Raw genomic sequence first — 23,133 nt, 5'->3', positions numbered from 1 at the left:
GTCTACAATGTCCTATTCACATGTTTTACAAAGACTCCAGACTTATGTAGCACAGGACAGCTACTGAAAGCAGTTTATTCTAAAGCTTTATCTCCTCCTTCCTAGGGCTGCAAGACACCCAGCCTGGCAAGAAACTGAACAGACAAGAGCCATTTATGAAGAGGGAGTTTATAAAAGACTAAAAGCCATTTTGATGGACTGTCAAACACTGAGAACAATGCACTGTTCTCATGATTGCTAAGCAATTTAGCTATTACTGCTCCACCAGCATCCAACTGACATGATGATGCAAAACAATACACTGCTGGCTCGTACAATCCCCTCCTCAATTTACTTACAAAAGCACAACACCCGGGATTTAAGAAACACAGATATTTCAATTAACTTGAGCTTTTCTATTCCTTAATCTTCCAAGAGCAGCTTTCCCCCCAGCAGTGAATTTGGCCCTGGTATTTTGCACAACACTGTGTGTTAACTTTTGGCTTGTGAGCTGCAGGAGCAGCTGTAGCTTTCCTCTGGCTGCATCTGCTCATTTGATTACAAGGATCACATGATATCCTGTCCACTTGCCAGCCTAACAGCTCCCTCCAGCTCAAGCAACCTCGCAGTCACAGATCAAGCTTGCTTCTCACAATCGCTGACGTTTTCCTGAATATAGTGACAGAACCAATGTTCTTCAGTTCTTTAAGGGTTCCAGCAACATTTTATTAACTGGAGGTGGATTATTTGGAGAGTTTAATTGCTGCTCTGTCTAATCAACTCTGGCAAACACAAACCAGCCAGGCTGGAACCACAGAAATTCCCACGTGTCTGTGCTGCAGAAGGAAAGTCAGGTCATTGTAGGAAGTAAGGAAGAAACCCCAGAGATGTTCTACTCAGTCAGACTTGGCAAAAGCAAAAGGGAGGAAGCTGGTTTTGTACAAGTCTGTGCTGCAGCCACTGCAGGCTTCTCAGTTCTCCAGGAGAGAATGAGCATTCCTGTTGGTACACGTACCACTGCAAACATCCTCAGGGGATCTTGGAAAGGATCAGCTTACAGCTTCTCCGTAACACACGTTCCTAGTGCGCCCTTAATCCAGAGAAAGATGCACAACCCACCCCCAAATCCACTTGAAGGGCAGCTCCACCTCTGGCAGCAAAACTGCTACAGCCACCTCTGCACTGCAGGTACCTTCATTTGCTCTTCTTTCCTCTGCAGGCTGAAGCAGAAAAGAAGGCAACAGAAACAATCAAATTATAGGGAAAAAAAAAAAAAAAAAAAGAGCTAGAATTGGTCACTAGAATTTCTTACATACCTTGGTGTTAAGGAACTTTAATCTGAAATAATTAAGGACTTAGCTAGCTGGATGTTACCCTTAGAATTATTAACCTGCTTCATAACAGCATCAAGGGGCCTAACAAAGCCCTTTGGGTAAGATCTGTGTCCATGCTGTAGAAAAACACAAGTGTAGCAGTTTAAATGATAAACATCCTAAACCCATTCTGATCCTCCTCAGCAGAGGCTGCAGTTTTTATTATGCTAATCTCCCAATAATCTTTCATCATGCTGACTTGCCACTTTGTGATCTGCTTTCCTGCAGTAACCAAGGTCACCTGGGCTCGTGGCAGGTGCCTTTTCAAGGACCATCTGCCACTGCAACAGGCAGAAGAAAACATATCTTGTCTTTCGAAACTGTCCAGAATGCCAGCTTCTCATTTTTGCTACAGTTCTCACTCCCATGAGCTGGATAAAAGCTTATTTTCTAATGAAAAAAGGAGGGTGGCCAGTGATGGCTATTAGTTCTGATATTTGTACACTGAAGAGCTGAAGACTTTGCTTCATTACTCTGAAGCTGGAACCAGAGCAACATCTTCAACAGGGTTTTTGTATTTTTAAAGAAACGTGCAACTCCTCTTCCCGTCTCAAAAACTTGACAAGGTAGCAGTCAAAGTTTCACAGCAGAAAAAGCCTATTTCCAGCAGTGTTTGAAATGCAGATACTGATTTCCTCAGTTCAGTAGTTTATCTAAAACCTTTCAAGGTCAGAGACAGAGGCACTTTTTCAACGAGGCAAGACTTCCTTCAGTGTCAAGGCAGGACTCCTGAGACAGGGCAAGCCCATGCTGCATCAGCTAAGAGCATTATCCTCTTTCCCCCTCTACACCAAATCCCACAATTCACCAGGAAAATGATATTTCAGATCCCCCTCCGCACTCATTCCAAACAAGATGTCACACGCAGATGCACAAATAAATCAATCAGAGCAGTGTGGGGTTTTAAAAGCAGAACACGGGTTTATTTACAATCAAGTTCTTATGGGCAGCTGAATAAATAAAATTTTTGCCCCATATACTCTAATTCCCCTCTGCAGAAAGTGTCTGAATGAAAGGCAGGGTTAGAGGGAGCCTGTCAGAGCAGCTCCCCAACCCAGCCCCTCCAAAGAAACACTTCCACAGTAAAACACTATCGGGAAAGAAGAAAATAAAGTGCAAATAAAAAGGCAATATAACGCTGGTGGCTTGTCTTGAGGCCCAGATGATGTGGAAAGGTTTGGCTGGATAAAGATATGCCAGGTAGCTCACACTCAGTCACATCATGGTTTGGGGTGCCAGAACAGGGACAGAGCTCAGACACTGCTCGGTACCACAGAGGGCTCCAGCGCAAATGGGAATATTGCACGTGTGCTCAAGAACGGGGCAAGTGGCCTGGAATTGCCAGCACCAAAACAATGGATTTGGGGTTTGATGCCACTGCTCCCCTGTGTACTGACAGCCGCCAGGACAGGACGGATGAACAGAGAAAGGGAACATCTGTATTCCAGGACTGAAGTCACAGGATTACTACATTCCTCATCGCTGCAGCACATCTGCAACAACCTCAACAAGCTTAGCTCTCTCCTCACACCCAGTAACCGAACTGCCTGTGCTATAAAAAGATTAAAAAGCTATTTTGTGATGCCCAAGCTGTTGAAGGGCATTTCAACACAAGGGTGCAGAAATCCTGAAGAACAGACCGTTGTCTCAAGAACTGATACACAGAGTTCACATGACAGCGCTGAGAGCCTGTGCCAGGATCAGAACAGATCCAAACCGAGTTGATGACTCAAAGACAGAGCTGTCAGAGCCATGGGAGGCTCTCTTTAAAAGCTGTTCCAACACTTCAAACTGCCTAGGATGTGTTTCTTCTCACCCCATGCCTGAACTAGGCCACCAGAACAGAACACAGGAGACAGGACATGCTTTAAGTCAGCGTACACAATGACTTCTTTCCAAAGTTTCCACCTCAGAAGTGCTGTAGATACATTTGTGTGACAGGGTATTTGGCACAGCTGTCTGGTGAGGAATCCCGCCAGTATCTTCAGCTCCACGTGGTGCATAGATACTGCAAGTAAAGGCATGACTAAGTAGCGTTCTCCATCTACAACAGCTAAACCCATTCTGAGTCCGAGTGCCACAGTGCAGTTATGGCCGTGAGAAGTCTCTGACTCACGCTCCTTTCTCCATTGCTTTAGAACTTCCCTCTGGAAAGCAAAGCCCTTGTGCTTGTCAATATCCTGACTGGATGGATCTGGGCTCGGGTCTCCATGCTGTGCAGCCACGGAGCAGCACCACCACACACAGCCTTTCACTCTCCGTCAGTCAAAACTCAGCCCACAGCACAGCCTTGTTTCCTTTGTCCACACTGACCACGTGGGCACCCGCTGGGGACCACGTGACTGCATTGATAGAAGAACTGAAAGGGAAGGCAAGAGTAAGTGTACATGAAAGCTGAATTCCACAACAGCACTTAGCACTGGAACGAAATACTATCATATTCTCATTACCAATTAAAAAACCCCCACTTTCTCACATCTCAAGAGACTTCGGTTTTTATGAGTCTGAGGCAGGTACAATTTCTTCAAAATGTATTGAATGCACTTTATTAAAATCGTATCTCAGTTTAGCAAGATAACAACAACAAATCTAATCTAATTCAATCTAGAGGATACTGCCATGAATCCACAAAGACTTTGCATATTAATAATTCTCACATGCCAATAAGAGTTGCAAAGGTGTACAACTCCAACTTTTTGAGAGCTCAGCGAGATCCACAACCCTGATCCCCACCCAGGGCTGCACGTCCCACTTCCCTCACCTGTGATGCTTTGCAAGCGTCCTCTCCAATTTCCCAGTAAGCACATTCCAAATGTAGAGGGCCCCATCAGCTGAGCCAGCAGCCACATAGTTACCATCAGGGCTGGGAGATCAGACCAGGTGCAGAGGGCAAAGAACGATTTTCAAGTCAGCAATTTTCAGCACACATCATCATTCCACCCACAACTTCCTGAGCAAGCAACTTGGCATTAAATACGTTTTTAGGAGTTATGTGTTATCACCTGCTAACACTAAGAGGTGAAAACACTTTGAAATCAGAGCATTTCCAAGACATTGGATCAATATCAAAATCAAATCAGATACACTCTGGCTAGACCAAGAGGTAACCTTGGACAAATCCCAAACTCTGCCCCAGTTTTTCTAGCTCTAACTGCGGACCTGTGCAGCCAAGCATCAGGAGTCACTCAGTTCAGCTGGGGAGAGGTTCATCAGGTGTCTTGTTTGTGTCTGACCTTACCTGAACACAACTCTTGTCCAGTCAGAGCCACATTTGAATCCCTGGGCACTGGAAAGTTAGAATCACATAACTGTTAACTCATTTATGAGAGGACAATGAGAACTCAATTACGACAACTTACTAAAGACAACGTTAAGGATTTCTGCATGGTTCAGAATAAACCCCAGCATCCCTTTATCCCAATTCATGTTCCTCACACACCCTTCTCTCAATGGCACCTGAAGAAATTCTTTCCTTTAGAACACAGACTTCTAAGCCAAGCTGCCTTTCTTAAAGAGAAACATGAGAAGATCCACTAGAGCAGATCTTTGCTGTTTCTAGACATTCTAGAGAACTTTGCCACGTAGAAAAGAAAGTGAGGAGACTGCTCTCTTCACAGAGGTCCTGAAAACCACTCCAGCACTGAGGGTAACCCACAATACAAAAATTCACAGTGCTCTTGTGAAGAACACACTCACCTGAACGTCTGCTTGACCGCACTGACCCGCAGATCAATGATCTTGAGCAGATCATCACGGGAACAGGTCAGAAGCTCTGTTCTCTCCGGGTTCAGGTCCAGAGCTGTGATTCTTCCAAGCAACTCCAGTTCTTTTACAATGCTTTCAGTCCTAAAGACACAAAGAGGACAAACAAACCAAACCAAACAAAAAACAAAACAAACAAACAAAACAAAACAAAAAAACCCCAGTGAACTAGGGTCCAGAAGCCAAACCAGAGCATCAAAACTGACTTGTCCCAGTGTGGAAAAGAAAAATGATTACTGGTTTATTCTTACATTTTATTTCTTTCCCAAGCTAGATCCCACCTTGTGGATAGCATTTCCAGCAAACAGTTAAGACATTACTTTCCCCACAACCCCACCCTAGAACAGCAAGCACTGACCAATGAAAAGTATTTACCAGCAAGCATGCTATCTTTTCAAGAAAGAAATGGCATCTCACCCCCCCCAACTCCCCCAAAAAAGCCCACAACAACAAAAAAAAACTATAACACCAAACAGCATAAAAGTAGCAACAAAAAGTGTCTTTAATGGCCTTTTGCCACTTTTATAACAGTCTCCCCAGCTGCCAAGCTCAGGAAGAAGAGTTCCCTACTTCAGATTAACCTGCCAGCAAACCCATAAGCTCTCCTACAATAATTTTACCTGATGTCCCAAAAACGAATCTTCTTATCAAAATGTCCACTCATTACACACTGCTCAGTACACACAATGTCATTGCAGCTAGATCCTGCAAACACTGTTTTTATACCTAAAAAGGAGAAACCAATGGTGACATACTTAAATTCACACTGTCCAAACTGATGAAAATTGAGACAGGAAACAATCCAAATTCACTGGCCACACAGAGCAGGTTACTGGCACAGGGTAAATGGTCTTAAAATAATCCTGATTAAGTCTTCAACCTCTCTGCCCTTCTCAATCTCCTTTGCTGGGACTTTAAATGACAGCCTCATCACTTCATATTTAGCCAGCTATAATTTGCTACTGTTAAACAACATGGATCAGTCTCCTTGACCTATGTTTGCAATTCAGGTATCAAGGTAACTGAATCTCAAATGCTCTCTCAGCACAAGCAGGTTTAGGAAATAAGGTATTTCTCACGAAGAAAAGCCTAGATCCTAGCAATTCCTTCATTTGAGATGTTGAAATTTTCAGTATGTTTCCAAGAGACACTCCCATCCACTCACCTCAGGGTTAAAAACCTGGCCTGGCTCCAAGTTTTTAGTGGAAGACTAAAATACCCATCCCCAGACTGGTAAACAAAGAACACTCCCAAAAACAGCTGCTCTCAGTGTAATAGCATTAACAGTGCTTCCTGCACACACAGGATTTCTTAGTCCAGGTAACAGGCAGAAAGAATTCAGTCATTTAAAGAATAAGAGAAAATGGGATGACTGCTAGCTTTTTCCATTTTTATACTGGCAAAGAGATTCAATAATTGAACTGACACCGGACTGCCATGAGCATTCAGCAGAAGCACAAAACACGGATGAAAGGCAGAAGCTGGGCTTCCTTACAAACTTTGCTGCGGAGGTCCCAGAGCTTGAGGGTCCGGTCGTGACTTCCCGAAACAATACGTGCATTGTCCAGCAAGAACTTGGCTGACAGAACTTTACCACTGTGACCTGTCAGGGTGTGCTGGGGACAGGAGATTGACATGGTGAAACTGAGTATTTCTACTTGCTCAAATTGTAATTTGCTCGTCTCCTGCATCACTTGGCAGAAAAAGCATCTATTACAGTTAAACAGAGATCACCACTGAGGAGTGTTAATTATCAGAGTCCAGCCTGGAGCTGGGAAACACAGGTCATCTTTTGCTGCAGTTTCTCCAGTTACTCAGAAACCTGCCAGCTCCTTTCTCAACAATCTGTACAACTACATTTCATGGGCAGACGGCAACTGCAACACAGCCTTGCAGGACAAACCAATGACAAAGGGTTAAAGCGTGCTGAAAATGGAAATTGTGCCTTTTTGCCTTCACATGGAGCTTCCCCGAAGGACACAACAGGGTATCAAGTCTCAACTGTTATTACATCTTAAAGCCTGAAAGCTGAGACAACCAGGGATTTCAGAAAAACTCCCTGCAGCAGCTTCTCTAAGTGCAGGGGGAGGCTCCCTGAGGCTGAGAACATGAACCACATTCACTTAGAATTGCTCAACATTTACATACTAAATCACAAAACCCAATGAACTGTTAAAGTAAGAGTTATGAAAAACAAGACAGAAACCTTTGTAGATAGATTTTTTTAAATACTCAACGGAGCATCAAATTACACAAAGCAATCTGGGCTTGGGGAAACACAAAATAAAAACCCTTAAGAATGGAAAAAACCAGAAGTTTGGGGAAAAAAACCACATCTGATATACAAAACATCATTCCAAAAAGACCACCTTGCCTTAAGAAAGGAGCACAAACTCCAGTAAAGGAGGATCTATCTTCCACTCCACACCTCTCTTCTGCCCTTGCTGAACAGACATTACATTCAGGTATCTGCATTTAGGCAGGGAGTTCTGGCAAAGTTTACAGTGATTTCAGTTTTACTACCTCCTGCTTATGTGTAAACCACAAAAAGTCCACAGTGCTCACACTTGAAACACAGAGCACTACTTCATCTAAGCAAACAATGAATGCACTCTGAAGAATTACAGGAAGATTCTGTGAATGTTTGCAGATGTAATTAACCTTTTGCAGTGAGTAATCTATGTCTGCTAAACTTGTATTCACTATAATTCACATCCAATAGCAGGTTTTGAAGCCAAGGAGAAGAAAGAACTGATACTCTTCACTTTCCTGAGATTTGACATCTCCACACTGAGAATTACCCAATGAATTACAGTGCATCTGTTGGTTATAACCAACACTGAAATGTCAGAAGATTTGAACATCAAAGTAGCATCATACTAAAATAAAAAGTTGAGGAAACATGTACATAGGAAATGACAATTAAAAAAAGATCTTGGAAAGCTGTGAAACTTTTCTTTTAATCTATCAAAGGATTATTTTTAATTCAGAGACAAGTGTTAGAGAAGAATACAAGTACAAAGTATTTGGGAGGAAAGGAGGAACCTTTCAAAATACATTGAGGATGATATCCAACATGTTGAGGCTTGCTGCCTTGGACAGCCAGGCAGACAGCTCCTTTTCAAGTATGCTGCACTAAAAAAAAATTTTAATTTTCCCACTTTGTCTTTCACAAAGCCCTTTTTAGCAGCCTTTCCTTTGAAAGAGGCTGAAACATTGAGGTGACTCTCCACAAATCATAAGAAGCATTTAAAGTTCCCCAGAGGGGTACACAAAAGTGTTTTTCTAGGTGGGAGGTTGTATTGGAAAAATACACAGTAACTGGAGCTTCCTGCAAGGCTGTGTGGAGATCAACACTATATTTTAGGTCTTGCTGTGAAGACTTTCAAGAGATAAAGAACCTCTCAACAACAAAAACTATTAAGAGAGTCTGTAGATGCCCAACTTCCAAAATTGCCACGTCCCCATTTGACAAAGCTGGGAATACAAGACAGAAACAGCCTGTGCACTGCTTTGTCTCACGAGACTCACCCGTAATCGATTGTCATCAACCGTCCAGATTCTACTGGCAAAGTCATTTGAAGCTGCTAAGAGGTAAGAACCCTGTGAACACAAGATTCCTTTAACATTCCTTCTGCTAGTCAATATGCAAACCAAATTCAAGTATTTCCAACAAACCACTAAAACCATAATTGTGCTATTTTGTCAAAGGAAAAAAGGAATAAAACCAAAACCACAGCAGCAAATACCAGTATGGAAAGCTAATGTAACCCTTCCCAAAGGGCCATGGCACCTGCTTCTCACCAAAATGGGAGGGTTTGCAGAATCATGGCTACAGATGGTAGCAAGAATAATCTACACCAATTATAACAATAACCAGACCAGAGAAAGGACATTCATCTTTTGATTCAGCTGCAGTAAGAAAATGCATTCTAGTTTACCCTCATCTGTTTTGGAGTTGTTTCCTTTTTTTTTTATTCCCCAGAGGAAAAAAGCCCTGCAACATCTACCCCCACTGCTTAGAAAGGTCTCAGAGTAGAATTAGCCTGATTCTTGCCATTTTCATTAAAATTCTAACATTTTAAGCTAAGATTTCAAAAATGAAATTTGCCTGAGAGGGAAATTCATTTGTTCACGGCTTTAGGCTTAGGGTGCCCACAAGTCATCCATGATCAAGAATGGCCACCACAAAATTTATGCTTGCACTCCTGTCCATCACAAAAGATCTTCCCTGCAGATTAACAGCACACCTCTAAAGAGCAGGTCAGTGTCCAAAAGAAGGATCCTCTTGGGTGTGTATCATAATTTAGCACACAGAATCACGAAATGGCAGAAAGGAGATCAGCTTTGTGCTATGGAAGAGGTCTCAGCAGAAAAGTCAGATCACATATCCAGTTAGACCAATCCAAGACCCCAAACTCCTTCGAGCTGGACTGTTGGATGCTGACCCCAGTCATGTCCCCGCTGCTCCAGGTGAACACGACCTGAGCACATCTCACACTGTCAGCAAACACTCTGCCAGCCACACCATTGCTCTGCCGTGGCTGGGGAGAAGCTGCTGGGAGAAGCGGGCATGGAACTGCAAGTCTTGGGATAATCAGACCTTTTACTATTCATCACAGACCTCAGAAAAGCACTTATGGAAAAAAAAACTTCACAGAAATAAAGCCTCAGTGTATTTGCTTCTTCTGTTTTGCCAGCTTCAGTGGAAAGCTAATTTCTTACTTTAAACAAAAATCCGTAACAGCCAATGTCTGAGCTGCATGTCATCATCTGAATTGTAAAGCAAGGATCAGAATTACAGACTGCATCTTATCAAATAAAGATCTTTTGTACAATTTTAACTGCTTTCAGCTACTTTCATGTTTTAACCCATTTCTTAAGTAACTTTTCAATTAGAATGGAAATGATAGTAGAGAACAAGATAATTCCATTAATTTATTCCCAATTATGAACAGTGGATATTGCAGATACTCACAGCACTATCAAACTCTATGCTTGTAATCCCAGCATTACTGCCAGAGAGGGAACCTTTGGGCTCGCACCTATCTGCACAGAGAAAGATGAACAAAAACTTGAGCAATGGATTAGAACAGAAGTTGACACAAAGTGACCCATAATACGAGTTTATTTAGCGTCCCACCATACCCTAAAGCAAAAAGGTTTACCTCCCAAGACTTCCCAAAGCTTAACCCTCCGGTCCATGCCTCCTGTAGCTAGTAACCGAGAGCCAGGGCTGAACTGCACCGCATTCACCTCCCCATCATGTGCATCCTGAGGAGGGGAAGGAACAGAACAGCCACCCAAAAGGGAATTAGCACACACCCATAACCCAGAGATCAGAGAGCTACAGAACCTAAAGGTTACACAGAATCACAGCTGTGCATCTTTCTAGGGAATAAAGCCACAGGCAAACGCTCCTGTGGCAGACAGCAAACAGCAAAAAGGCTGATCCTTATCTGAAGAAATAACAAAGGTACATCAATAAAAACACCAGCAAGGACTCAGCAGCAATAACAAACTACCAAAAGCCTTTTCAAGCTTCCTAAGCTTAGGCTCTTAAGTCACACCAGAAAAAAAAATACGGAAAGGCAGGACAAGAAACAGTAACAGGTGACGCGCTGTAGAAGGAAAGTAACTTTTCACTCCTCTGTCTAGAGAGAGCCATGGATTGGATGCATTGCATGATCCAATCAGTTCATGCAACCATGCAACAATCAGGTCAGGCCTGAGTTAAGCAGGTCTGCTAGGAAACAGCACGGCAGCTGCACTGCATTCACTGGTGATTATGCAGTACAAGTGTGATAGCACTCCTTCCCTAGGACTTGAGCTTAAGCTGTGCCTCCTCTCTGCAGATGCACTGACCCAGCACCCTGCTTCCAAAGCTTAATGTTCTGAATTCTTGAACTTTTAAAACCTATCAGAGTTTTAAAATTAATTCCTTTTTTATTCCTCTATTCATTTCACAGCTTTATATGACTTACCCTCCCAGTATTACCACCAATCTTAATTATTTTTTAAGTATTTTCAGTAACTGCTCTTTCAAAACCAGCTTTTCTGGAAACTTGTATTTTTACAGAACTTGTTGCTTGAATGTGGTCTGTCAGCTCATATTTAAGGCTAATCACATCTCAAATCTGATCTTTCTGCAAATGCAGAGGAGCCATTCACAAGAAAACTGGTGAAAAGCCTGACCTAGAAGCTACACATGGGAATGATTCCTGAAGTGATTACCTTTTCCAACCCGCACCTGCCTCTCCAAAGGTGAGCCCAGTCTGCTCCTGCATTTGCCACAGAGCCCTTGCATTAGTTCCTGGAATGCTCTGCCAAACCTAGACATGTCTTGATCCTCCACCTGGGCTCAAAACACTGGAGCTAAAGCCAAACACCTCCTCCTCTGATGGCTCCTATCCAAGCCAGCTCCAGCTGCCATTTCAGTCGTGACCCTATCCTCACATGAGGTGACATTGCTACTCCCTCCACCCAGAACTTCCCCTGCAGGATATGGTAACAGAGCAGGCAAGAATACACATGCTTCCCTGCCGCAGTGAGCCACACTGATACTCTAGATGAAGAAAAGAAGTCTTTTAATATCCACGAAAAATCCACATCCAGCTCTGGAGTGCCCAAGAAAGCTCCAGAGTAAAGTTCAAACAAGCAGCTGCATTCCAAGACAACTGCCTTTCAGTCACAAGACAATGCCCTGCACAGAAACTTAAGTTTGGCTTTGTGAGGCCAAAGAACACATAAAGGAGGTCTCAGCTTGAAAACCTTTGATCATGCACAGCAATTGAGGACACCCCATTACCATGAGCTCCTCTTTACCGGATTTGTTGGATTGCATTTGGTGCCACAACTCCCTTTACTGTGGAGAACTGGAACTGAATTAATCCCAAACTGTCAGCAGTCTCTTCCTCAATCACAGCTCTGCTCTGGCATGATAGAATAGGGACTGCTGGGAGCCAAAGAGGTAATAGGGTGGAATTTCCCTGTGCCCTCAGAAAACTTCTTTGTCATCATCGACCTCAGAAAGAAAGACATGGAGCACACTGGCTCTGAGAAACATTCGGGCTAAGAATGAAACGGAATGCATGCTTCTACCAAACCAAGAATTCCTTCCTGTTCGGCAGTGCTAATAGTAAGAGTCTCAGGATATCAGTTCCCACACAGAGGATTCTCCTCCTCCAAAACCAGAACAAAGAATGGCAGAGCAGAGGATTCCTCCTGTACTCACAAAGACACATATGGCAGTAGTGGGCACTCTCACTTCTTTACTGGCACCTGGATGTGGCTCTGCATTATCCTGGGGTGCAGGGAATGAGGACAGAGAACGCCTCCTGAGAGGAAACAAAGCAGAAACATTTTAAAATGAGAAATGAACACTGTTTCTCTTGAGTTCATCCTGATCTATACCTGTCAATTGACTACTCTGTATAGAACGTGAAAAATTGGGGAAGGTGCTTTTAACATCTTTTTTTAATCTCATCTTTCAAAAATTACATTTGTCATGTAACACTATAGTCACTTGTGGCTTTAGATATTTCACAGTTCACCATACAAGTTACCTGAACTGATTACTGACCTCATTTTGGAGCAGTGTTTTAATGTTTTCAATAGGAAGAGAAACATGGGACTGGCTGCAGCTTCATCTATGCACTTATGTCTAGGAAGACTCAACACCATTTCAGCACTACATCCCAGGCAGCAAAATGCTCTGTTCCAAAGCTTGGGCTGCTCCATTTAAGCAAAGACATCCACCTACTGCAGAGCTTAGCTTAGAAGGACTGGCTCCACTCTGGCTACTAAGCACAGAACCCAAAGACTTATTTTAAATAACCCTAGTGAAGGAGCAAAGTGCAGTGGAAAGTAAGAGCAAACCCCATGTATTCTCTCCACAAAGAGGGGCTCACTGCCTCTCTCACTGTGGATAGTTTCTAAGCAGAATCTAATCAGCACAACGCAGCTGCCTTCCACGTTACTTCAATGGATTACAATCACATGCTGGACTAAGAGTGGATAATGTTTTCACCTGGCAGTATCAGAAGACTGATGTCCCAAAAGGGGAGACTCAGACAGACTGGAGGGAAAGGTCAGAGGTCAGCACACGGCAAGATGGAAGAAACAGGAAGTTGAGGAGAACAAAAAAGAAAAAAAAAAAAGAAAGGCAGAAGCTAGAAGGAAGGCTGAAATACTTGTTTGCATTCCCTGCATCACCAAGATTTTGGTGTACATTGAAACCAATAAACAAAACAAGGAGGTGAAAGAGTTCTAACCTACCCAAAGATATTACTGATAGAGTCCAGAAGGCCTCCAGCTGGCTGGGAGAGTCGCTTACTGAAGGAGGGGAGGACAGGTTTAAACCTTGTGAATAGCTTCTCCACATAAAGAGCAATACAAACACATTTCATAGTAACATGGCTCTGGTAAGACTCCCTCCCCTCAGACCCAGCCCAGAGACAGAGAACAACAAGGCAGGCATCAGTGCAAAAGTCATCAGTAACTGCAACTTGGGACACATTTTGTGGGTGAAGGTTCTTCAATCAATGTCCCTCAACCTCACCCTGTGAATTGCTGGGTTTAGATGGAACAGTCTGCCAAGTCTGACATTAATCCATGCCCTCACATAACTACCTCTTACTTTCCACTCACTGCTATTTTAGAGAAAGAACAAGATGCATTTAATCTAGGTGAAGATTATTTTCAGCATTTCAGATAAACCCAGCTATTTGCAAAGTCATGTTGATATCTTGTAGAGTAATGGAGGCATAAAACAACAGGCATTGTAATACCCATGTCATTAACGATATACTTTTTAAACATTTGTTTTAAAGATCAAACAAAGATTTTTTCAGGCACTATGGTAATTTTGTTCAAACAGCAAAGGAAAACCAGCACATCTAAAGCATAGCAATAGAGAACACAGCACATGAGTTTCCCACTGCTCTGGTAGTAGCACTAAACTGTGTTCCACCTAGAGACAACTAGAAACCTAAGTTACATTCCCAACATTGCTCCAGCTCTACCATGCCCCCTGTAACTCCTCAGTGACATGCTACAGGAAGCTCCTGGTCACAAACCTGGACGTCCGGCTGACAGCTCTCACCGGAGAGGTTTCCTCAGCTGTGTCGGAGGTTTCATCTGCAAGCACTTCGATATCATCATCCCTGCTGAAGTGAGAGAAAACATCTCCTTTTCAACCAGCCACTGACAGCATGAACTGACAGGATGGCACTGTTCCAGGGCCTGTCAGTGTCCATGCCAGCAGCCCAGGTTTCTGGAGCTGTAGCAACACACAGGCAGATCCAGGTAACACACACTGATGCAACTACCACTGCCAGAGATGTAATCAACACACAGTGTCTGAAAACAGATAAAGACAGCAACGAAATTTCAGGTTTTTTCTTTCCAGCTGCCAATTCCTGACTTTACTGACAGTGGGGCTGGATTTCCACATCCCCATTTCTGTTTTCAGACCTCTTTTCCAGATTCTCTTTACTACAGGCGTCCTATTTCAACCTGTAGCACTAAATACATACAGCACTGTAACAACCCACCACACCTGAGCAAGGCTTCACGACAGAGTGAATGATATTTGATGGAACAGTTACAAAAGAACAAAAACTTGAGTTACTGTGACACCAAGTATAGGTGATAGCAGCACCGTTTTTGCTGTTTCAAAACAAGCAAGTGTTAAAAAAAGCTTAAGAGGTTTACTGAATTTTCCTGCTTCACCTACACCAAAGACACCCTGATACCTTCTACACTCTTGTACTTCAGGTGCTGCACCATTAAGTGTGAGAGCTGTTTCTGTTCACTCCATTAAAGGGCTGGTGTTCAACTGAACACAACCCATGAGGTTCCAACCCATGCACAGCAAATTAATCCAGCTAAATTACTCAGCTGATGCTGAAGATTTTCCCCCATTAGTCACCACGGGCTCTGACAGCCTAGTATTTTTTCCTTCAATGACGATTTTTCCTCCACTGCTGATTTTGCAGGACAAACTATTTTTAAACACACCTTACTAACCTAATGCCATTTGACTGAAGAGAAGTTTAAATTCAGTATTTAACCAATACGTGACATCAGAAAACAGCTGCAAAAGGATTTAAAAGGATGAAACCATTTGTAATCCCCCATTTCAGAATATAGTTGCACTTTCAATTCTAAGATTTTAGAGGAGAGTGTACATGAAAAGACTATGGAAAATATATTCTCTGATTGAATGTATTAGGCTGCTACTTCAATAAAATACTAACAAGTCCTGCCAATATTTATTTCTAAAAATCTAAAGTTTCTGCAATTGTAACTATGTGTAGCAGAAGAACTTTCCATGTTAACAGTGTGTTTTTAAGTAAATATAAGCACCAGGGCACACCCCCTGAAATGGGGCAGTTCTTCCCTTCAGTAAGCAGCATATTTACACAACACAAACCCTCTCAAACTATAAAATCCTAAAGAAGAAATCAAAGCCATCTCTGAAGCAGAGGTTGAGTATACAGAAGCAATTATGCTACAGAGTGTCTAATTCTCCCTTTCCACATGCCTTTTCTCCCTCTCCCAGCCTTTTGTACAGCCCCGCTTCCAGAGGGATGCACTGCTTCTGTCCTTCGCAGGGGCTTGCAGCACAGCACTCAGTGTGACTCTGATGTGAACATAAAGAGGAAAAAGCCTGCAGGCAGCTCTGGCACCCCTCAGCAGGGCCCAGAGCATCAGATGCAGCTCTTCTGGAGCAGGCAAACACAAACACCCTGATCAGCCCAGCTCGGAGCACCCACAGCTCCCAGTGCCCACTTCAGCCACCTGATCCAGCACCACCCAGAGCCAAACACAGAGGGGCAAGAACAAGGACTGGAGGGATTCTCTTCAGCTTACCAGGTAAAGTACTCCACTGCTCCACTCTTAGACAATAAATCTCTGCCAGTGTGGAAGCCATTTATTTTCACCCAGATTATTTAATTCACTCAGAACCTGTTCCTACAGGAAATCCTTGATCATACTTGTAGTCTAACATTTAAAAATCCAGGCATCTCCAGAGTAATTGTTTCATGACTTCACTGTTCTGTGAAAAACCATCTTAAAGACCAAAGGCACGCCTCTCAGCATAAAAACATTTGTTATAACAACATCTATTGACCATCAGAACCATTCCTGGGACTTTCAGTCCAAGCATCTATTTTCAGTCCTAAAAGAGCTCCTTCTTCAGTGAGTTCAGGTAAGGAGTTACTGCACATTTCTGACCTCACACGAGAAGTTCAAACACTCCACTACATCATCCAGTTCAGGAATAACAAAGGTACCATTTATCATGCATCTGCATAAACCTGAGGCACAGACTGATGAAAGAGACTCTGTAAATCAGGGCTGCTTACGTTTCAACGGGCAAGGGCTCCTTGGCAGCTTCTGCCAGCTCCTTCTGCAGCCTGGCCTGGCGTCTCCTAAGAAAGAGAACCCAAAGTTAATAAAAAAGAAAAACAACGACATTTCCTTAATCTCATTCCAAAGGCTGCCCTGCAGAGTTTTGATGAGCTTCATAAGATTAAAAAAAAAAAAAAAAAAATCAGCCCCCTGCTCTAATTTTATCCTTCTTTTCAAGACACTCCAAGCAGGAGAGGCAGTTTTCCTACAGTGAGTAGCAAAGGACAAGATCACTCAAGTGAGGCACTGAGGCAAAGTGAACCTATGGCTCTTTATGATCCAGATGGATTATGCATTAGCTTGCAGGGCAAGAACTTGCCAAAATAATGATTATGCTAGTGAATCTAATACAAAACTGTCAGCTACTGTAGACTAGGAATAGAGGTCAGCCTCCAGGTATCATTAGCTGGCAAGTAAGCTGAAACAATTCAGAAGAAAAATTATTTTGCAAAGAAAAAAAAGCCATAGAGACTTTTGCAGTAAGTTTTACATAGCTCAGTCTCATGGCAGATGCTCATTCTAGAGGAATGCAAAAAACACTGAAGTTAATCAAGTCAAAAAAGGATAAAACTGGGAGCAGTATAAGATCAATATGAACAAGAGGAGTCCAAATCTAACAACAGCAAAACCCCACAGTTTCTATCTGATTTATGATCCTCTGCAACAAATGTTGCTGAAGAAACAAAAGAACATGTTTTATTCATTTAAAAGACAGGAATGTTTTCACAAAGTGTCAATCTGTGTTGGCTGGAAAAAGAAAGTTCTGGACTCTCACCATGTTGTGCAAGAATAGAGATCTCAGAGGTCAAAACTAAATCTGGTTTTATCCTATGCACTCATAACTGAAAAATATATCAGTTTTATCAAACAGAGGTCATGGATCTCACCTTGAATCCTTTTCATTTTCTGCATTCAAACGATTGGCTTCTTGTGCTTTCTCTGCCATCCAACGTGAGACCAGCTCCTGGTTGTCTTCAGTAGTTTTCCTTAGTTTCTCCTCCAAAGCATTGAAGGTGATCTGGAGAGCATCATATTCATCTTTAAGTGTCTGATTAGCTCGCTCAAGATCTTGCAGTTTGCTACGCAATTCCTGGCACTCTGTTTCCAGTTCAGAAATCTTTTGCAAATACTCTGCAATCCTGAAATGGCAACAAAACATACAAAACCATGAGGACCTCCTCTGGGACTTGTGCCATCTTCCTTGTGCTGTTTGCACAATGCCTCACAACGGCATTTTTAGCCCTGGGCTAAGACTCCCTAGAGAATATTATGAGTGGTCAGAGACAAAACTATTCTTACTCACTTGGCTTCATTCATCTGCATCTCTTTGTCCTTCTGCTGCATTTGGTTGTTCAGATCAATTACAGACTGGGCCAGCTGGGGAGAGGAGATAATTGCGTTACAAACTGCAGGGATGTCAGTGGATAACACACTGAGCAGCCTTCAGTGCAAGCACAGACTAATCTGTGCATTAAAAGCATGGATCACACACTTCAGGTCCTTTTTAGCCAAGCTTTCTATGCAGATCTGCTACAACACAGGTCCTTAAATCAGAGAATCCACTTTTGAAAAGGAATTGTCAAAAAGCTGCTGTCCTTTGATGTCTCACACTGTTCCCTCAAGAAGTTTCATCAATAGTCAGATCAAACAGAATGTATCTAGGAAGAAATTTTAGTAGTGGAAAAATCAACACAGAAACTAAAAATTGTCAAGTAAGTACACAACAAATGAGTACTGACAACCAAGAAACAAAACAACCTGTTATGGCCAGGACAGGAGACACACAGCTCACACTGTGAACACAGGTGCCACCAAGAGTTCTTAGAGAGAAAGTTGCTGGTGGAGTGCCTGCAGAGCACAGGGGACACAGGGGCACAGGCCAATGCTGCTGAGCTGCAGCTGCCAGCTCACAGCTTACCTGGCAGCACAGCCTCAGCTGCCCAGGAAGAAGGAAGACTCATTTTTGGGGAGAGTGCCGGCCTGTGTAAGTGGTTTTAGGACAGCAGGCTGGGAGCAAAGGAAGTATTGAGTGCCCTGACCAACTGGCGCCCACCTCCAGTAGAAAACAGTCTCCTCTTTGGAAAGCTCAGAACTGCTGACACGGAGCTTCTCCACACCCCCAGCGGGGTGTGATCAAAGGAGCATGAGAGCACTTTCCAGGCCATTCACACCTTTTCACTATGAAAGTGTGCACTCTCATTCAGCTTCCAGACTCATTCACTCCACTGCTGTGCTTTCAAAATCCCAGTTCCGCTGCTGAAATTCCCTATCCCCTTGCCAAAAAAAAAACCAAACCCAAAACACAAATCCAAGACACCCCAGCTTTTCCTTTCTTGCAGGCCCACATATCATTGTTACAGAACTCCTGGGCTCTGAACCAGCACTCCCTTTGCAGCCTAGCACCGTGGCTCTTCCAGCTGTGGCTGGTGCTTGTTTACTTTGTCCACTGCCACAGAAGCGGTGCTGCAAAGTGACACCAGTGAAACCACACACAGTCCCCCATGCTCCCCTCAGTCTCAGTCTTTTCGAGTTACTAGTGGTCATACACAGCTCTGCAGCCGGATCAGTTCCCTCCTCCTCTAACACAACTAAAAACCTATTAATGAAGCAGAAAATTGAGCACTTAAAAGTCACGTTATGCTGACAATGTAAGCTCTCATTTCCTGGTGACAGTATTACAGACCAGCCCATCTCTGGTTGATTTTAATCATCAAAAATTGGGGAAGCTAAAAAAGGCTCTAGATGAAAGGAGGAAAAAATGATGATTAATGAGCCTGGTAAGATCATGGTCAGGCTCCCAAAAGGCCACATATGGATCAAAGAGAACATAAGAAGACTTTCCAACCTCGCCACGTTTCTTGTGCAGCTCAGTCAGCTCCTCTTGGTGCTTTATCTTCAGCTGGGCCAGTTCCTGCAGCTGAGCGTCGTTCCACGTGCTATCATGTCCTGGGCTGCAATTGGACAGAGAAGAACAAGAGATGTCCCAAACCAGAATCCAGTTGTTTCTGTCTTTGCCAGGGTCCAGACATTGCCTCCCTTGGATGTTCTGCACACCAGGGACTCAGGTGATTCATAACAAACCAAGCCACAGCTCACTTCCACACCACCAGCCATGTTCTCTTCACTCTTCACCAGCCAAAAGGCCATCACACAGTACTGGAAAGTTACATCTCCTGAGGACTAGACTCACTTTTTCTACATTTCTAAAACAGAATTCAAACTCCAACACAAGATAACTAGCCTTTGTTTAAACTTGCATGAGGATGACTGAATCTTAGAGGTAGACCCTCTAAATTCTGGAACAACTGCAAATATTTTACCACTCTTGATTTGTTCTGGAGGGAGCTGGTGAACTTAATGATGCAAGATGTCTGGAGAGGGTACAGAACCAAAAGCCAGAAAACCAAAGGGGTATTCCCAGGCCTTGGGATTACAGTCCCAGGTGTGACAAGTCACCTCTCCATTGGCCTCACTATACTCCTTTTGTGCATAAGTTTTGAAGTGGTTACTAATTGTGTTTTTCAACACTATCACTGGGAGATAATCTTGAATTCTTACATATCAGAACATTTACATCACCCTCTGCCTGAAACAATGATAGAGTGTAACATTTATCACTCATGTGTCTGAAAGCACAGACACAGGAACAGAGCTTTTTTAAAGGCCTATACACACACAAACTTTGAGCACATTGTCAGCTATATTTTGAATTACAGCTTTTTAAAAAAATCGTAATTTTAACTTCAACACCGACATCAGACAAACAGAACAAGGTAATTGCATCCCTTTCTGCAATCACGTTGTGTTTAGTTACAGTCCAGGGGGAAACAGATAATCCATCCAAATACCTCACAGTGGTATCAGTATGCTCTTCTAAAAAACAACCAACCAACCCCTCACTGAATTAATGCTGCACTTCCAAAAAAATGTATGCAGATAGGAAACCAAGTCCTGTGGTAATATCCAACACATCCTATAGCTACAGCCATGCTACAGCCAGAACTAGATGCTACTCCTTGCCTTTGAGGGAAGTAAAAACACTTTTCCTCAGCTATCTAGGATTAGAAAATTTTGTTTCAAAAACCTGTCATATACTGAGCACAGAGTTCAGCTGAGTATTTACTTTCAGATGCTGCTTCTGTGCCTTTCTTCTCATCCACATTTAGTCCAGCCTCATCTCTTAGAGCTGGCATTGTCAGAACACCATTCCCGTAAACTGAAATGGCTGAAGACAAGTGCAGCCATCAGAAAGCTCCTGGGAACTTTCACATGGGTGTTAACTCCAGCCTGCTGGAGTTTTGCCTGCAATTCCTGTAAACCCAGCAGCTCTTCCTTCTCTGCTATATTGATTTGCTTTGTATCCCAACTGGACACGCTCACAGAGCTCCCTGCTGTAGAGGGGTTCTGGTTTCAGGGCAAGAGCAAAAGGAACCTCAACAGAGGAAGCAATTCCTTACAGACGTAGGAATTCTGAGCTCCTTGGCCCCGCCTTCTCTTCAGGTACACTGAGGGCAGAGCCAGCCTTCACCTGTGCAACAGAGAGGCTGTCCAAGGGACACTCCTGGCACGTGGGTTTGCTGTGCAGTCAAACGCCAGCAGAACCAGCAACAAAGCCCCTGCCTTCAGCACCAGAGTGCTACTCCCAGGTTAGGGAGGAAGCTTCCCAAGAAATCCTACTAAAAAGGAGGCATAAAACATCTTCCTTTTGGCATCTGGTGCTTACTTATGACTGACACTTCACAATCATGGTTTATTTCTGTTCTCCCCTTTCATGTGATGACACAGGTTGAAAGAAACAAAGCCATTAAACCATCCCATGCTCATTAGGAAGAGCAGGTAAACACTGTAAGCGTTACAAGGCAAACAGACCAGGAGCAGCAGCTCATTGTGGTCCACCTCTGTTCCATGAGTTTGTGATAATTCAGCTTCCTTCCCAAACCTGGCCAGACTTTTGTGTGCTGCATATTCTAAATACACTGTAACTTTATGCCACGTTAGACACAGCTGTAAGTTATATTTAGTCCAACAGAATTTCAGTTTGTTGTGCGCCAAGTCACTGTAGGGATCTGGGAGCTGTTTGTGTGAGGCATCCAACAGTGGTTTAGGTTACAAGGTGCACAACAGACACCTGCTGACCAAAGAGGTGTGTTACATACCTGATCTCATGTCTGCTCTGCATGTCATATTTTTCTGCTTGAAGCTTATCAGCCAGCACTGCATGAAGGTCTGACTTCTCCAGCAGCTTGTTATCTACAGGAGCAAAAAGTGCACTTTAGACAACCAGAAAGCAAATCCAGATTCCCATCTTCTTCTGCCTAGATCACAGCTTTAATTATTCTGACACAGCCAAACACTACCTGAGCCTCCGCCACATCAGTGTGTTCTCCCTTCTCTTTGATCTCTCTCAAGAGGTTAAGGCACCATCCACCCACAGCCCCAGGAACTCTCATCAACCCAGATGCTGAGTTGGACTGATCTCATGAAAGCTTATTAGAGAAAGAGAGAGCAACTGCTCAGGTACATTGCTATCTAAAACAAAGAGGCCAAAGTTCAGACTCTTTCACGGCTCCTCAAAGAACGGCAATGAGGAGAACAGGCCTGGCAGAGAGGCCAAACCCAGATCTGCCATTTGCTTTCCCCCCACCGTGTGTGGGTCCCCCTTCAATCCTGACAAAGCTGAGGCAGAAGGGTGGGCAGAAAAGCCCCAAACAGAGAGTGCTGGCCCCAGGATAGCTCCAAATTTTACAAAAGACCATAAGCAGGGTCAATAGCACCATTGTTCTCGGTTCCACAAGCAACTGGGCGGGAATTGAGCAGACAATTCAGACATTCAATCACTGTCCAGAGCACAAAAGCGCTTCAGCCTCTGAGAGAACTGAAACAAGAACATATTTTCCTCGATAAAGCAGAAATTCCAGCTTTCCTGTTATTACAGACACGTCCCACACGGTCCCGTGGAAAAGGCTCGGGCGAGGCCCCGGGGACACTGTGCCACCACGGCTTCCCCACACTTTTGAAGAAGAGGAGGAATCCCAGAATGATTCGGGCTGGGAGGGAGCACAGCGGGTCACCACGTCCCACCCGCCTGCTCAAGCAGAGTCATCCCATAACACACGGCACCGGATAGAATCCAGTCCTGGAATATCTCCAGGGGAAGATTCCGCACCCTCCCCACTGAGCAGAGTCTCCCTGCAGATACCGATGGGCATCGCTGAGGGAGAAGAGAAGCGCTACTTCAGCCGCGCCCCCGCCGGGTCCCGCTTACACTGGGCGATGATCTCCTCGAAAGCCTGGCGCTGCAGCCGGTCCCGCCGCCGCAGCTCCTCCGCGATGTGCCGCTTCCAGGGGGGAAACCCGGCGGCGCGCAGCCCCGACGCCATCTCCGCAGCAGGCCGGGGCGGAGCGGGCCGGGGCAGGCGGAGCGGGCCGGGGCGGGCGGCGCGGGGGCAGGGAGGCGGCGGGAGCGCGGGGAGGCGGCGGGAGCCCCCTCACAGCCAGGCCCGGGCCCGCGGCCGCGCCCCCACACCCGCCATGGCGCCGCGCTACGTCAGGGGCCCTCGCGTCTGTGCGGCGCGCCGCGACCGCGACAGAGGCTGCCCTC

General features: G+C 44.2%; 1 protein-coding gene and 2 non-coding genes across 8 annotated transcripts; all 3 read right to left on the bottom strand.

The window, feature by feature from the left end:
* Positions 1 to 2,248: 2,248 nt before the first annotated feature.
* Positions 2,249 to 22,923, bottom strand: ATG16L1 (autophagy related 16 like 1). 6 transcript variants are annotated; one of them, XM_040073928.2, is made up of 19 exons: positions 22,798 to 22,923; positions 21,689 to 21,782; positions 19,378 to 19,483; positions 17,836 to 17,909; positions 17,420 to 17,671; positions 16,487 to 16,552; positions 14,192 to 14,281; positions 13,392 to 13,448; positions 13,144 to 13,191; positions 12,349 to 12,451; positions 10,283 to 10,388; positions 10,093 to 10,163; positions 8,646 to 8,717; positions 6,610 to 6,730; positions 5,735 to 5,840; positions 5,049 to 5,198; positions 4,591 to 4,638; positions 4,114 to 4,215; positions 2,249 to 3,711 (listed from the first exon to the last, which is right to left on the bottom strand). In XM_040073928.2, exons 1-19 carry the CDS (start codon positions 22,910 to 22,912, stop codon positions 3,618 to 3,620), a joined length of 1,875 nt encoding a protein of 624 aa, XP_039929862.1. In that variant the 5' UTR covers positions 22,913 to 22,923; the 3' UTR covers positions 2,249 to 3,617. The 6 variants fall into 6 exon arrangements, with proteins under 6 accessions (XP_039929862.1, XP_039929863.1, XP_039929865.1 ...); XM_040073929.2 differs by having other exon boundaries at positions 14,192 to 14,278; XM_040073931.2 differs by lacking the exon at positions 13,144 to 13,191.
* LOC120757528 (small Cajal body-specific RNA 6) lies at positions 9,477 to 9,739 on the bottom strand. The gene has a single exon (XR_005702571.1). It is a non-coding gene; the product is annotated as a small Cajal body-specific RNA 6 (non-coding RNA).
* LOC120757529 (small Cajal body-specific RNA 6) lies at positions 11,869 to 12,139 on the bottom strand. The gene has a single exon (XR_005702572.1). It is a non-coding gene; the product is annotated as a small Cajal body-specific RNA 6 (non-coding RNA).
* Positions 22,924 to 23,133: the final 210 nt, after the last annotated feature.

The sequence above is a fragment of the Hirundo rustica genome, chromosome 10, assembly GCF_015227805.2.
Source record: "Hirundo rustica isolate bHirRus1 chromosome 10, bHirRus1.pri.v3, whole genome shotgun sequence".
NCBI lineage: Eukaryota > Metazoa > Chordata > Aves > Passeriformes > Hirundinidae > Hirundo > Hirundo rustica.
Note: the sequence above shows the minus strand (reverse complement) of the source record. Positions and strands in the feature narration are given on the sequence as shown.